The sequence below is a fragment of the Ascidia mentula genome, chromosome 6, assembly GCF_947561715.1.
Source record: "Ascidia mentula chromosome 6, kaAscMent1.1, whole genome shotgun sequence".
Taxonomy (NCBI): domain Eukaryota; kingdom Metazoa; phylum Chordata; class Ascidiacea; order Phlebobranchia; family Ascidiidae; genus Ascidia; species Ascidia mentula.
Genome location: NC_138571.1, coordinates 16,684,554 through 16,700,373, shown reverse-complemented (window position 1 = coordinate 16,700,373; position 15,820 = coordinate 16,684,554). Strand labels below are relative to the sequence as shown.

The 15,820-nt window shown below is 39.4% G+C and overlaps 2 protein-coding genes across 4 annotated transcripts; both read right to left on the bottom strand.

Moving 5' to 3' along the window:
* Positions 1-185: 185 nt before the first annotated feature.
* On the bottom strand, positions 186-3,027 carry LOC145905963 (eukaryotic translation initiation factor 2 subunit 2-like). The gene is made up of 9 exons (XM_082993300.1): positions 2,891-3,027; positions 2,569-2,679; positions 2,453-2,493; positions 2,044-2,139; positions 1,758-1,916; positions 1,541-1,689; positions 1,141-1,197; positions 983-1,068; positions 186-644 (listed from the first exon to the last, which is right to left on the bottom strand). Exons 1-9 carry the CDS (start codon positions 2,928-2,930, stop codon positions 466-468), a joined length of 918 nt encoding a protein of 305 aa, XP_082849426.1. The 5' UTR covers positions 2,931-3,027; the 3' UTR covers positions 186-465.
* Positions 3,028-3,740: 713 nt separating this feature from the next.
* LOC145905719 (uncharacterized) lies at positions 3,741-15,313 on the bottom strand. 3 transcript variants are annotated; one of them, XM_082992990.1, is made up of 17 exons: positions 15,191-15,313; positions 14,893-14,942; positions 14,452-14,527; positions 13,446-13,498; positions 12,421-12,523; positions 12,255-12,341; positions 11,967-12,037; positions 11,592-11,714; positions 11,069-11,152; positions 10,271-10,399; positions 8,633-8,756; positions 8,309-8,421; positions 8,111-8,190; positions 7,356-7,597; positions 6,959-7,059; positions 5,764-5,932; positions 3,741-5,472 (listed from the first exon to the last, which is right to left on the bottom strand). In XM_082992990.1, exons 1-17 carry the CDS (start codon positions 15,258-15,260, stop codon positions 5,315-5,317), a joined length of 1,833 nt encoding a protein of 610 aa, XP_082849116.1. In that variant the 5' UTR covers positions 15,261-15,313; the 3' UTR covers positions 3,741-5,314. The 3 variants fall into 3 exon arrangements, with proteins under 3 accessions (XP_082849116.1, XP_082849114.1, XP_082849115.1); XM_082992988.1 differs by having other exon boundaries at positions 8,639-8,756; positions 10,271-10,411; positions 12,264-12,341; XM_082992989.1 differs by having other exon boundaries at positions 8,639-8,756; positions 12,264-12,341.
* Positions 15,314-15,820: the final 507 nt, after the last annotated feature.

Genomic DNA, 15,820 nt, shown 5'->3' with positions numbered 1-15,820 from the left:
GTCAACATCTCGTTGCTTGTTTTAACTCTCATTGATTATTGCTGGCAGCAAACAGCTTGCACGCAAGCCGCTTGGGCGTTACGGTAACAAAATCATTGCTTTTTTTGTCATAAATTTCGATTCAGGTCTTCTGCTCCAATGGAATAACCTACATGCACCCACTAGATACAACAGCACTACACAGAAAGTGGTTCTTATTCTTTTATTTGCGCAAATCCCTTGATCCATAACCACAAAAACCCACTGAATACCAAATTTAATTTTACCAGTCCTTAACTTCACTTTGGAAAGCACGTCGTGTTCCATCGTTTCAGTATCCGAAGTTCTGTACCCGAATTCCTGTTATCTCAAACGGCACCCACCCGACGGCATGGGAAAAACGCACATAGAAACTTTGCAAGCAATCAATATTTGAGAAAGATTAGGCGGCATATTTGTGAATGTTGTGAGTAAAAACGAAAGAAGTCAGGAAAGAGCTTTAGCGCGAATTCGGGCCCGTTTGCCCGTGACGGCCTGGAAGCCAGACTTGATTGTGGCAACGGAGCATCGGGATTGACATACACGGCAGCGGAGGAAATGAAGACGGACATCTCGTTCGAGGATGGTGTCGGGAGAACGACACGTATGACAAGTGACGTATTCCTCTGCAAAATAAATAGTGTTTGTGGGGAAGGGCAAACATGTTTAGTCGATTACTGTTGCAACCTATATGTGGAATGTTAGCTTAAAATTGTGACTTAAAATATTAATTAAAAGTTGGTATAAAAATCCTATTTAATCAGTACATTTGAAAAAAAGGTCGTGAGTTATAATTATTGTGTTTACGCAAACACATATAGCAGCACAAAAAAATGAGAACACAAGGTTAAAATCAAGGTTAAGAAGAAAACATTGGCAAACGCATACTGGGATCTCATAAAGTACAAAATCATATTGTAGGCTGTAGGGGTTGGTACAGCACTAGAAACACACAATTCCATACTTATGTATCTTCTTAAAACACTTTCAAGTTGTTTCTGTTGGAACCTTCCCTTAATAATCAGTTGATTGTTACCATCGACAGATCCACTGAAAACATGTTGGAGGTTTACATCATTGTACAAAGAATTATAACCAATCACAAACTAATTTGAAACACACCTTGTACCCAACTCAGCAAGAATAAATGCAAGAATATGCTTCGGCTGTCGGTGAAGCCTAAAAAATAAAATGTATATGTCAGTATGTTTTAAAATGGTAGAAATACATCAAATCATAATATTAGTTAAATGACACTGACCAATAGCAAATGTTAAAAAAACAGCGTTTATTATTTCTATGAAGGTTGGGGATTTGTCCATAGACATGGTAAGTAAGCATTAACAAGCTTTTTTATGAGAGTTATTTGGTCCATTTATAAGTACGGAAAATTTATTACTGGTGAAAAAAAGTTTTCTTTAGGGTTGCATGCATTGAAAAGTTGGGAACTGCTTTCCCGGTATTGTTGACTATCAACGTTTTGATTTAAGATGGGCATTCCTTCAGCAGTAACTCTACTTACGTTTGACAAATTTCTGTAAAATTTACAAAGGATGTTTTCTTGGTTCCGACTCTTGCACATTGTGGAGGCTTCATGATGAATCGTTTCTTCTCTCCAGCGACCATTTCAGGATTTTTTTGGCGCATGATATCAAACACTCGAGTAAGCAGCTGCAGAAAATAAAGAAACACAATTTACAGATGTAAATATACAAGATAAGGTATTGGTTCTATTCCACCTCTTCGTATGTATAATCACGGTCCACACCGAGCCAGGAAGTGGCTTCTGCCTGGCCTTCTTCCGCTCCGACCGCAATGTTATTATCAACATCGACTACAGCTTTTTTCTTCTTCTTCTTCTTGCCGAGCTGGAGTTCATCAATTTCATCTGCTTCATTCTGGGAAGTTAAAGTATTTTTTCTCAAATTTCATAAAATTTGTGATCACTTTTTTTCTGATTTTGTGATTAAATACCACATTAAAACAAATTTCTAAACTTTTATTTATAAAACTTGACCAACATACTTTGTCAATTGCGGCATCATCGTCAAGGACAATTTTCACTTTCTTCTTTTTCTTTTTCAACCCAAGATCTAACTCTTCTAGGTCATCTGCAACAACCTGATGAAAAATTGTCGGTCTGTCAGTGTGTAATTTAGGTCTGCAACAGTAGAACAATATATATATATATACTGAGTTGTTCACCAATGCCGAACCATTAACATCTACTTTCAGTTTGGTTCATACCACAGCATGAATTGTATCATAGCTGGATCAAAAACCAAAGCCAAGAACAAATGTACAAAATGCAACTATTGATATAACAAAAAAGATTATCCACAAAGAGTAAATGTAGATAGAAAATGTAGTTTTGATATACATCATTAAATCACACAGCTACGTTAAAACACACGCAACATCTGCAACAACTTACATCAATGGTCTTGTTGTTCACAGCTTCACCATCCACATTTTCTGCAAAAACACACTGTGCAATTAGCATAAGTTTCTGTAAAAAATCTACGACCACAACCAGCTAAAGAGATTTACCTGATGGTTCAGTGTCTTTAGCGGAAGACAGTTGTCCATCAACATCATATGTTGTCTTTTTCTTCTTCTTTTTCTTTTTTACCATGGAGAGATCAAGTTCATCAAGTTGATCTACAAAAGCAAATAGTGATAATGGGTGCTGTGTTAATAATGCAACAATTAAACATGACAAGATAACAGTTTTTATATATATTTTACATGCAAATGGAATTATTTACAATTGCTTGAAATGCAGGTTTTTGCTGCACAGAAAAGCTATCTCCAAAACTATACAAACCACTATAGCCTATTTGCACGCACAGTAACTGTATATTCTACCTACCATCACCCACGGGTGTCTTTTCTGTACCTTCCGTCGCCATATTTGTATATGAAAAGAAACAAACAGATACAATATATAGTCTACGGATGTATCAAAACGCAATTTAGTTTTTTTGCTGTATAATTCCTAATCGATTGGATTCTACAGTTCGTGAAAAAAAAACATACATAACTTTAGTCACAGCACATACTTTTTAAATGCACCTGTGGTAAGTTACCGACATCAAATCGCTGCTTGACGTGAAAGTTTTAAGTAAATAACGCTTTTACGTACAACTTGTCACGTGTGGCAGAAAATTGCATCAGCTCAAAATTCCAACCGCATACTTTAACGGAACCGGCTACGTATTTCGTACTGGTTGGGCATTTTTATGTACATTTTACAAGTGAAGTTGTTATTTTTTCGCACATAACCAACTTAATAACACAACAAAATTCTTGCTAAACGTTTTCTTGGGAACATTGGCGATTTGTTTGTAGCGATAATAAGTGTAAATAGTCGAAGCTAAGACATACCGGTGGGTATTGTTTCGAAAACAAATAGAAAATATGTTTTGGTTTGATTTACCCAGTATGTCTGAAGGAAATCCGCTGAGCTTAGGTTCAGGGGGTTTCGTAGTGCACTATTATCAATGTAAACAAAGAATCAATGTGCTCATACGACACAAACTATAAACTAAATCAATATGCGCTTCTATCTTTCTCTGTATTCCTTGCAAAGCCGAATAGTAGCACTTTTCATTTCAAAAGCTAGCTGGCAAGCTAAATAAACCTTTCAACACAGATATCCATATCATGGTGCTGTAAATTTACCCAAAATCCTTAAAACGTATAAAAGACAACAACACATAGCGGGTCGAATAACGTTGTAATGCGAGGGACTAAAAACACGTAATACAAAAAGTGAAAGAGAAGCGTTTGACAAGAACCGCGCAACAGCTTCGTCGACACAAAGCGCACCCGGCAAAATATGCGAGGATACTCTGCTTCCACCACGTGGCAGTTCATTACATATCACCCAGTAACAAGGGCTTTTTTCAACATACAAGGTAGAAAAGAAGTTATATGAGTAGGTAACGGGGTGAAAATATTCGGAAAATAAGTCACCGAATGTTGTGATTTTGTACTTAAGTAACTTGCGGTAATTTATAGCTGTTTCTTAGGATAAAACAAAATTTGACGGATTTCAAACGAGTAACGAATGCGTCGTCGGCGCCAGTAACTTTGTATCGTGTGCAGCGGGGCCCGATCGCAAATTTGAAGAAATTCACACAAGCGGTAAAGATGAAAAAACATGCAAATGGAGGGCATACTTCGTCAAGTTCGAGGGAATCCCCGCACGGGGAACTCCCCACCATGCTTCTTGGCAAATCCATATCGATGCTGTACACAAAAATCACACGACCCCCCTGGGGCGCGCGTGGGCATTTCTTTGTCGCCAAAACGGGCGGGATTAGGGCGTACTTGGTCGCCCATGAGGTAAGAAACCGCCAAGGGCCTGGTCAGCAAAAAGGGCCAGGCCTGGGAACGGATGAGCGCGGGGCACCATCATCCAAGCGTTATGGACACTAAGTACAGGAGTGGGCAGTGTACGCTGTCACTTGTGGTATGGAAACGCCAGCTTGGGAATACAAAAAGGAGAAAAGAGAGAATACTTGATCTTAGGACGAGCGCGTTGCTACTTCTTGTCAGGAAAACGTTTCGATTTTGGCACACAGCAACGCGCTATTTGGAATACGGCACAACAAACGGAGTTGGGCGCTGTCAGCGAAAGGGAAAAGTGATGCTTTTATGCTTTGTACATATACTGAGTCTAAAGAAATCGCAACAAATCGGCAACGATGGGAAAGAAACAGCGAATTGACTGATTTAAGTATATAAAAAAGTACTATCATCGATGGTAAGAATAATAAGAACTATAAGGCGTCAATTGCAATAGAGAAGACCGTAACGGGAGGGTAGAAAAATACTTGCTTAATAAAAACTCATACAAAACGTGTTTCGAACGATCAATTTGATATATAAGGGGTGGACCGCGACGGCCTCAACAACGCTGTTAGCACCAGGCAATGCATGTATACAGCTATGTAGAAAAACAGCGGGATGTTTCAGAACAGAAATACTACGAAAAAAACGCGCAAAACGTAAAGAGCCCAACCGATCAGAAACGATACGTTCAAGTTTTTGATCACGCAAGGCCACTGGAGTGGGGAGAAAGGATAGCGAGAAAAAAAGAGAAAACAAAAGGGATAAGCAAGAGTTTGGTACAAAAAGGGCGCCCCCGCGTGGCGGCAATGAACTCGTACCAGCCCGGAATTGAACTATGGGTTCCGTTTTGCTTCTTTTACTTTTTCCGCTTCAGAGTTTAAGTCATAATATGGGATCACTTCTTGTGGGTTGAGGGAAGGCGTGGTCGATGGACTTTTTAAGGGTGCATGTTATTTCCCATGCTGGCACCGGGCCCCGAAAAGGCCGAGTTGTCCATTACATGACCCTGCATTGAGTTGAGCATCTCTTGGTTCATGTAGTTTTGCCTCTGCTGGCTGTGGTAACTCATGCTGGCTTCTTGCGTCATTACGTCACCTGCGACATGACAAAAATGGTCAATTTTGTGTGCTGCATACAGATGGCCACTGTTTTAACCAATAAGGTATCATCAGTGCAGCTTGGTGTGACTATGGATGATCCCACAACTTATTTTAAAATTTCCTATCAATGAAATTGTAGAAATGAAATGCATAAAACAAAATTTATAGTGTCAGATTGTTGGCATTCCAGTTTTTTGGGGTATGGATTGACGAGGTCTGACATTACATTGTTTTATTATAAGAAATGATTGTCCTATGAAAGAAAGTCGACAGACTCAAGCTGTACCTGGATGTGAGTGGTAAGGTTTAACTGCTTGCTGGTATGGAGTGGACGGGTGATCCATAGACAAGGGGGTCGGGGGTTGCTGCTGGTGATAACTGCTGTGGGGGTTTGAATACGAACTCCCACTGTTGGACCCTCCCATGTTACTAACACTTCGCGGCCGTTTGCTTGGCTGAAAAACAACAGTTTATTTTAAACTATAACAGTAAAGAATCGGCATCGATAAACACTGCTTCAGCTTGTGGTGTGGTGTGGTGCTGGAGTTTTGAGTCTAAGGCTAACTGCTGTAATTACGGTGCTACTTAGGTAATGTTAAATTGGTAGGGATGTTCCAAACTAATTCCCCAGATATAAGTCTAAATGAAAGCACTCTGGTATTCCTCCATTTCAACATATTCATGTGGTCATCACTGCAATCTTATTACTCTAGTTATCTCCACAAACCATGGCTTCTACATCGTTTATTGCCATAGTTTCATGTTAAGGCACTGACATTTCCAGCATCAGTTTTAAAACTGTTTGAATACTTTGCCTTAAAAAATGACAGTTTTATCCAGTGCTACTAAACTGTATGCTGAGTAATTCTTAATGCAAACACTTTTTGGAAACTCTTTGTAGAATCAAACTTAAGGTAAATAAAAATTATACAAACACAAAACGAGAAAAATACATCTTTGTTGATAAATCCTCACTCTGCATAAAAAACTACCTGATTGGAAAACTGAAAAACAACTTGCAAGATCTTGAAGTAAACGAACCTAATTGGCTGACAAGGAAAAGTTTTCTTGAAACCAAATGATGACCCAGTTTGTGCTTACAGCTTCCAGTGTCAATCAAAGCGACTTTTCTGAACTGTCTTGTCATTAAAACTATATAAAATACGAAAATGTAATGAAACAAAAACTGAATCGCAAATTTTAACGGAAATTATATCCTTATTAGATCCCTTTATATTTAATTTGCACTTACTGATGTGTACAATCTGCTTATCCATTTAAATGCGATTATCAATCTTCTGCAACATTAAGAGTGCTGGCCTGAAATGCCTGATATGTTAGGTCTATCTGTCAATATAGAAATACAAGCGGGATTTTCAAACTAAATTGCCACTCTGATACAACTACCATGCAATGCTAACTTTCATCCCTTGCCATTTTTTCTACAACTAAACATGTCTTGAGTTCAGATGGATACTTACCATGTGACCACCCTCTGGTGTAGTTGGCATTTGCATGTTTGAAGCTGGTTTTTCCTCCTCTCTGCGCTTGATACACGCAGCTTTCGGGTTTAGATTTCGTTCTGTTAAATATAATAACGTGTAAGCATGAAGCCAACAATATGACTTGTACTAACAATGCATCACAGACAAATGTTACTTTTCAACTAGTTAAAATATCAAGGTGAAATACGTTTTCCAGGTTTCGAAAAGTATTGAAAATAATGTGGTTTTAAATTCGTAATGAAACAAGCAGTCATTGCCAACTGAAATGAAGCAATTATCGCAGTTATGCAGCAAAAATACTTACTCATTTTGAACTGCACTAAGATCTACAATATGGAAAACCCTTCAATGCAAAATCAGCACACAAATCTACCTCTGACTTCATGTTCCAGAGCCAGAATCACTTGTACTGCATGGTGGAGAATGGTGAGCTTGGTTTGTGGCTTGTCGTGATTCATGTGGATCTGGACCATGTGGCCAAGTTCTTTAAATGCTTCGTTGATGTCACGAACTCGCAGTCGTTCACGCGCATTATTGGCCATGCGCCGTTCCTTTTCACGTTTTTCACGCTCTTCCGCTGGGAGATCTTCATCTTCCTTACCAACGCTGCTAATACTGCATAAAAGAAAAATGCTATTTAGACAACAGGAATTGGCATATTATTGTTTGGTGGTTCCAGCAGTTCTGTCCTATCTTTCCAGGTATCTAAACTCCTCACATAGAGTCTTTGTTTTTGATTTTCTTTGTTTTGATTCTGTTTAGCACAGAGACTGACAATGCCATTAAGGCAAAATTTATATTTATGTGAAATTTAAAATCAAAGACAACACTGAAGCTGATCGTCAATCACTCTTCGTGAGTATTTTTGGTTAGCTGCATGACATAATTGTGAAATATCTTTATTGTTTTGTTGGTGTTTTTGGTACATGAAAGCTTTGCGAACCTAATTGGAATATTTAAAAAACTGTCATATATTAAAAAGGCAAAAACAGCCATATTGTGACAATTTTTGAATCAGCCATGCTATTTTTTTCCACTTCGCTAAAAATAATTTGTAATCATGGTTTTCCAGTGTAAATATAATACAAAAATACAGTCGGCAGGTGCCGGTAACAGTCAATTAGCAACCTTCGCTTCCTGGTACCGGCTTTATCATCTTCTTCATCCAAAACAGATGCTTGTTTTGTGCTTCCGCCATCACTGCGACTCTGTTCACACAAAAAGGCAAAAAATCAATAAAAAAAACATGCAGTCCAATTAGTTCAATTGCCTGGCTGTCAGAGCATAAAAATACCCTCTTGTGGCTAATGATGCAACAACACCCACCTTTTTAGTGAGCCTAGAACTGCCACTTGAAGAGCCCATTGCCTTTGATTTTGCATCTCCGTCTTTTTCTTTTTTGACAGTTGACCCCGTGCTGTGCTCTTCTCCGTTGGTGCCTGAGTGGGTTTCCACAAGAAAGGTGATTGTTAACCAATTTTTAGTGTACACTGCAGCAGCTCCATATTTTGAGGAAACATCACAATCCATGACATAAATTTAAATACTTAACAACCCTGACAAATACAGCTGATTCACAGAAAATACGCTTTAACAGACTTTTTGTTGGTTCAATCGTCTTGTTGAAAAAATTACCTATTGGAAAAGTGCACTTACTTTGAGATGAATGTGGATATTGGTCAGAATTGGCAGAAGTAATGTTAGTGGTCTGCAAAGTGTTCAAAGACATCTGTCCACTACTCACTGAACCCAAGCTGGAATTGGTTGGACTAACCTAAAACACAATAAATATCTTGTTGTTTTTGTGAAATTTTAGTGTAGTCCAAAAATGGTGACAAAGCTTGAACTCAAAGCCCCATCAGAAATGTGTTAACATGAGCAAATAACATTGATACACAATTACTTGAAAAAGCGACACTGATTACGAAAAAAAGTAAATTCAAGTCCCTTTTACAACATGGAAAATTAGTCAAATAGAAAAGTGTGTTTGTAAACCATCGCTGAATAAAGGCATTTGTTATGTCATAGTACGATTATGACATCATAGTTAATAAAGAAAGCATTTACATAGTGCAGCAACAATAGTCTTTCAAGAACAAAAAAATAACTGATTTGATTGAAAGCATATTTACTGTGTGGCCCTAAAAAGCAACATTAAATTGGGACCCAGATTTAGGTTTGACATCGCAGACTTGAATACTAATATCCAACACAATCAACCTTTCAACCCAGAACACACACATACTCTGTTCAAAGCTTGTTCTCAACCATCTAAATTTCACCATGATTAAAAAAATAAAAGCTATCCTTGCAGAAATTTCCGAAACTATAAAGACAACATATTCTAATATGCCTAAATTGTAACAATGTTCAGTGTGAATTAACCACCTTCTACAACACTAAACAACATTTTTTTACACATTAAAAATGCTGACAGAGGTTACTGCTTCAAACCTCCGACTGATCGTCATAAAACATATCTGAGTTGATGTAAGAAAGCTTGAGTGGTCGAAACACAAACACTAGAAGGTCATGTATGGCCCTCCAACGCGAGTATTAGTCCTCACAATTTTTTCCACCAAAACAAAGCATGCTAACTGTACATATATGTGATGTTGTATTGCTAATATGCTAAAGCAGAACATTATCAGTACAGGCTATAAGGAAAAAAAAAGGACATTTGATGCCATAACTTTTTGTATGATTTCTGCATATAAACAAGCTCTGACAGGGAATTAGATGGAAGTTAGCTGATAATATTTAAGGTGATTGAGTACAAATGAATATATTAACTGAATATAAAAAGTTTTATTAGTTACTAACGAATTGTTGCTGTAAAAACTATATATGTCATCCTCACTGACAAAAAAGAGTATAACCCCTCCTTAGATGAAACATGGCACAAAATCGTAATCACCAAATCATAATGAGAATATTGCATTAGATTTATATTACATGATATTTCATTCTACAGCAATAGTCCAGTGGCCTCAAGAGTACCATAAACTGTTCTTACTTCATGAAATCCACCAGCAACACTTCTTTCACGTGACACAAGTTAACCTTCAATTTCAATTTTACCAGAACAACGTTGTGTCCACACTTCTAGTTTTAAAAAAAACATGTTTCGCTTTTTATTAAGCATCTTACTGAAGAGAAGCATGTTTTCTACAACTAGAAGCGTGGACACAAAGTTGTTCTAGTAACATTTAAAAACCCGGAGCAGCCACTTTTTCTTCAACAACATTAAGAAATGTTAACAGGCATAAAAGACAAGCAATTACTTACCACCTGCTGGTGGCTTCCACCAGAATACAACTGATCACTTTCAGAGGCTGCGTTCCAATCCTGTTGATTTGCGTAGTTTTGCATTTGCGGGCCACCACCTTCAATAACGTTCATAACCTCGTCCAAGCTCTGCAACAGTTGCTGTGCAATAAAAATTTCAAGCAACAATAGATCTAGTATGAGTGTTCACGAAACTATCCAGTATTAATAGCAATAAAATATCATATAGTAGAAAATGTGACTACTGCAAGTTCTACGTAGTAATATTTCATGCAATGGCATAATTGGCAGGATCGCCCCACTGTGCAGGGGCGCGAGTTCAAACTTCACCGGGAGCTTGATTTTTCAAATCTTGCTCCGACTTGTCAGGAAAAAGTGGCGGATAGGCTGCAATGCCTGGGCTGCCAAGCCTGCAAGTACTACCTTGCAATTTGCAGTAAGATATTATGAAACATGTTCGTTGTTCATGGCTAGGGTCTTTTTTTTTATTTATTTTTAACAACAAATTGGCAGATAGTGCTCATTTAAACCAACTATGCAAATCCATATCGAAAACTTGCTGCACTAAACATGCAATTATTAGAACAGTGAGGATGATTTGTTTTTCCAACAACAAGTTAAAGTTTTTAAACCTAAAATGTTCAGCAATTCAACCATTGTCAATGCAGCTAAATGACAATAATAATAAATTAACTTCAGAAACACACCAAACAAATACTTTTTGGACTTACAATTATCAGTTGCTCCTGATAATTACAAACTGTTAAAAAAGTATTATGAACAACTTATTGCACTTACCGGAGGTAGCGTACCATCCCACGTTGATAAAGATGATTGTGATATACCTCCTTGACCAGAGCCCCGCGCATGAGCTGACTGATACTACAACAACAGGTTTTAGTTATAAATTAGTCAGTTGTTCAATAACACTGTGTTATTGATGTAGATTCGACAGTTTACAAATTAAAACTGATCGCTGCCCAGAGGTAAACAAAATTTTCCTGCCACAGTACAACACGTATTTTATAGTAAAGGGTTCATCAATTATTCATTACCGTTGCCTTTTGCATCTAAACATATATATCAAGTTACTGACCACAGAACTACCAAAACTGCTCTTGTAATAATGTCAACGTTCAAAACACCATGGTCACTATTCGACAATATTGCAGGCTGTTACATGACTTTGGTTGTGTATATTTGGAAAAACAAGTCACACTATCGACTCAAACCCTTGCGATTCTAACACAAAGTGTTTTGCCCTTTGCCGTGCACATATACAAAAACATGCACTTTCAAGAATAAACAAATAAAAACTTACACTAGCAGCTGCATACTGATCTTGCGTTGACTCATTGTTGGGTAAAGAATATGGCGTGGTTGCGTTAGGATATGGGTAGGCAGAGTGATGGTTGCTCTGTGCGTGAACTGATGGTGGATAACCCTAAAAGTATCATGTTTTTAAACATACTACACGGTGATGCTACAATTCAAATAGGGAACATGATGAAAACAAAACCGTTTCAGTGTTGTCATTGCTGTCAGGCATATTGTAGTTTCATTAATCTGTTCTTCTGGCACAATTAAACAAATACTTACCCTGATGAGTAGTTGCATAGCAGGCAAAAAGTACCGTTTATTTGTGCCAGAACAACAAATTAATTGAAATAAAACAGTTTCTGGTTACAAAATTTACCATTGCTTCAACGGATGCCGGACCGTAGGTCGATTGTCGGTCAGGGTTTTGGTATGGCCATTCAGGATTACCTAAAACATATGACAAAGGAGTTATGAGTTGATACATGTTCGTTCAAAGATAATTAGTACAGATCCCAAAGACAAAATGTGCACAGGTAATTTGTACTATAGTTTTGTCTGACAATAAAGTGAACTAGGGCTTTACTAGTTTTTAAACATTGCTGAAGCCCATTGACCCAAACATCCTGAAACCACCATGGTCTGCCATAAACAGCCATGCAGAAACATGACACACCTGCAGGTGATGAGTAATTGCCATAACCTCGGAAGTCACCTTCTCTCATTTGGGAAGAAGGGGCGAAGCGTTTTCCAGCTAAAATAGACACAAGGTTAGCATTTCATTGATCGACATTGGTGTCCCATACAAAAGGCAAAATTTAAACACAACATACATGTTGGCAACTCATGCTGTCGTCTCTTGGCCGAAAACGGGTTATTGTTGTTGTTGCTGCTGTTTGGTGACGAACTGCTGGGGCGTTGTACGTTCAACATGGCCTGTTAAAAAATCGGCCACAGTTATTGAGCGGTCGTAAGCCGTACACGCGTTCACAGTCTAGCACTCGGCGGCGGAAACAGTTTATGCAGTCGAGCGCTCAAGCGGTGAACGACTACGAAGCAACACTCGCCGTTTCGTTCAGAAAAAAAAACGCAACACCATGCACCCCTGGATCGACAGCGGGCGTTTTTTCTTCATCCAAGGTGTTGTAAAAAGCCTTTTTACTAGGAGACGACGGCGGCGGACGAGACGTGGACTAACAGAGAGAAAACAAGCGAACAACGGACGGTGCTCGTCTTATTATGGATGTTCACTTGAGCGTAATAGAAAGGGTTGTAAGTCTCTTTCCATCTCCCGCCGCGACGCCATCTGCCCAGCGAGCGCTCGACGTGCGGGTTTTTTTCTTTGCGGAATCTCTATGACGCGGCTGCAGTCGAACGATAAGGGCTGTTTGCCCTACTAGCAAGGGATTTTCGCTGTACCCAAAAACCCACCAAGCGCGCAGCTCGGCAACTTTTTTCGCCACTTATTTAAGCAAAACCCGCAAGCGAGCGGCGCGTGACTACAGGCTCGAGAGTCGAACGCGCCGGCTAAAAAATGATTGACTCCTTCGGGAATATCGGCAGAGCTTTCACTGTGAAAACCAGCGCAACAAAGCCTTGTTAAGAGGCAAGACTGCGTTTAAGCAAGTAAGTTTCCACGGCTTGCGAAAGGTGGTCATTTTCTAGAGACCGCGGTTTCCGGTATTGCGCGAATGACGAGCGCGACGTCATAAAGGACGACAATAGCATCGGCGAGGCTTTCTTCCATAGATTTCACAGGGCACAGACCACGTTTCTCTCTGCCCTAACTGAAAACGCTCGTCTTCGGTTCGATTGAACCATTGTCAAGTACAATGAAGAACAAATAAATGTCACTTACCGGCGATTCTGATGACTGGTATGAATAAAGTCCTGAACTCGACGCTGGTTTACCTGTCACATAGAAAGTAGTATTGTTGATGATGCGAACTGGTAATATCCAACATTCCACACGAACGCACAGGCTGCTTTCGAAATGGTTTAACCTCGTCGAGAGCAAATAAGCTGCCCTTTTCGCTGTGCTCGTGCTGACAGGTGCAATTGTAGCAAAGTTAAGATTGCGCTAGCTCCCTTGGGAGGTAGACCGCTTTCCAAAACAGTTCGGTATCTCAGATAAACGGTCGAAAATCCTCTGTGAGCGCACAGAAGTTGAATTTACCGGATTCGACCGTTCCGCCGGATCAGAATGTCAAAAAAACGGGTTCATCGCGATTTCCGGTGATTACCTAGTCGGGCCCGAGAAAGCGTTAAATCCCGCCAGTTTACAAGTGTCTAATGAGCGGACAATCAAAGGGCCCGCGTCTTGCGCGCCTCGGCGATCGGTGCAAATTGGCCGGGGGGCATTAAATGGCTCGACGGGCCGAAACCTAATACAATGGCAGGCGGTGCGATATTATGTGCGCTTCGCACCTTTCTCGAGTGGACAGCTTTGTCGGGCGAGGCAGCTGAATACGAACGCCCCCCTGTTGTAGTTTGTAGTCACTGGAAGTTAATTCTTCACGCCAATTAGGGGCGCTACTCGTATTACGCTGGAAGCGTGGGCCACGGTGCATTAGAGCTAATCAAACATTCGTAATCGCCGCTACCGCTGTCAATAGGGGAAACTGGCCTTCCAAGAGCAAACAATGGCACACAATGGCCGGTGTGGACAAGGTGGGAGGGTAATTATTGGTTACTCGAGCTGCAAATTAAGTCAATGCAAAATGCACAGATGGCATGATATATATTTTAAACAACCTCTGAGAAATTGAACACCACCCCCTGATATATTTATACACATTCAGGTTTGTTAGAAGTTATAGTTTGAATTACAGAGAATCATAGCTCTTTAGTTTATGACTGCTTACCACAGGGGCCTCCAGGCTGACCAACAACTACGTTCGGACTCCTTGCAGACACATTGCTAACAGGGTTGGGATAAGACTAAAAATATACAAGTGTATAAAAATATGAATCTGGACGTGTCCCAGATATTGTAACATTGTTGTCATATATTTCTCACTAAAATACCCTAAAAATGGACAAATAAGAGACAGTATGATACATGAAAATGACACATAAACAGAAATGGTCAAGCTAGGTAAGACATTTACCCATAAACGTATTTTATGGTGGTCAAATGTCAAACTAGTCACCCAAAAGGCGTTAACTTTTGTTGCAGTGTTTAAAGGCAAACTCAAAGAATTGCTAACAAGTTTAGTTGCTAACTAATTAACACCATGTCACCAACTGGTACAATTCAGAGATTACAGTTTTCAAATACATGAAAATAACCACAAACAACTCACAGTGGAAGAAGTGAATGCACTACTCCTTGAATTGGCGGAGGGATCCCAACCTGCAATATACGTGCTTAAGGTTAATTAAAACTTTCCAATGCTATTTGCAAAGCCACCAGAATGCGTGCTCAGGCCTTATTGAATCTGTCAAATTAAGCAAAACCGGTAAACAGTGACACGGAGAAAGTATTTGCGCAGGTGGACATTTGGGCACGGCTGAGTAAAATCATCCAAAAGGGAAGAGACTACTTCAGACCGAAATTAAATTGGTCGCTCACTGATGTAAAGCCACACTCGGGGTTTTTACCTGATTCTACAAATGGTTTGAAGCCACTGCCGTGCGCATTGTTTTCAGGCGCAGCTTTCGGGGAGAACATCAGTACTCAAACATCAACTAAGGAGCAAAAAAATCTGCAATCGACAAAATTCCTTTATGACATCACACAGGAGAAATGGGGATGCCAGAAAATTTCATATGGGCTTACGACGGTTAAAACGGCTCGGCGCCACAATAAATTGCCCACCACAGTTTCCTGGAACGTTTTTTAACACAGGAAGTTATCGAGCAAGCTCAACTTCCCAATTCTCCCACTGACGACATTATCAGAACTTGACTACATCTCCGACAGCCCAGTCAAATTTCCATTACAACATAAAATCTTTTTTTAACAAATACTAGAAAATAGCATTGTTGTCCCATATATGACTTGCGCATTATGTGAAAACAATAACGAACATCTGAGGTGTTTTGCTATTATTGCCATATTTTTGTGAGTGTTTGTTAGTTTGTATAAGATACAATGCCAGAGTTTCCATTTTTACATGTAGTACAAACTCCACGTACCACTTGCTAAAATCAAATTATGCATTGCCATTTACCATGTACACTGAATAGAAAGATTGCAGTGGCAAAATAAGGACTAACAGCTGGTAAATG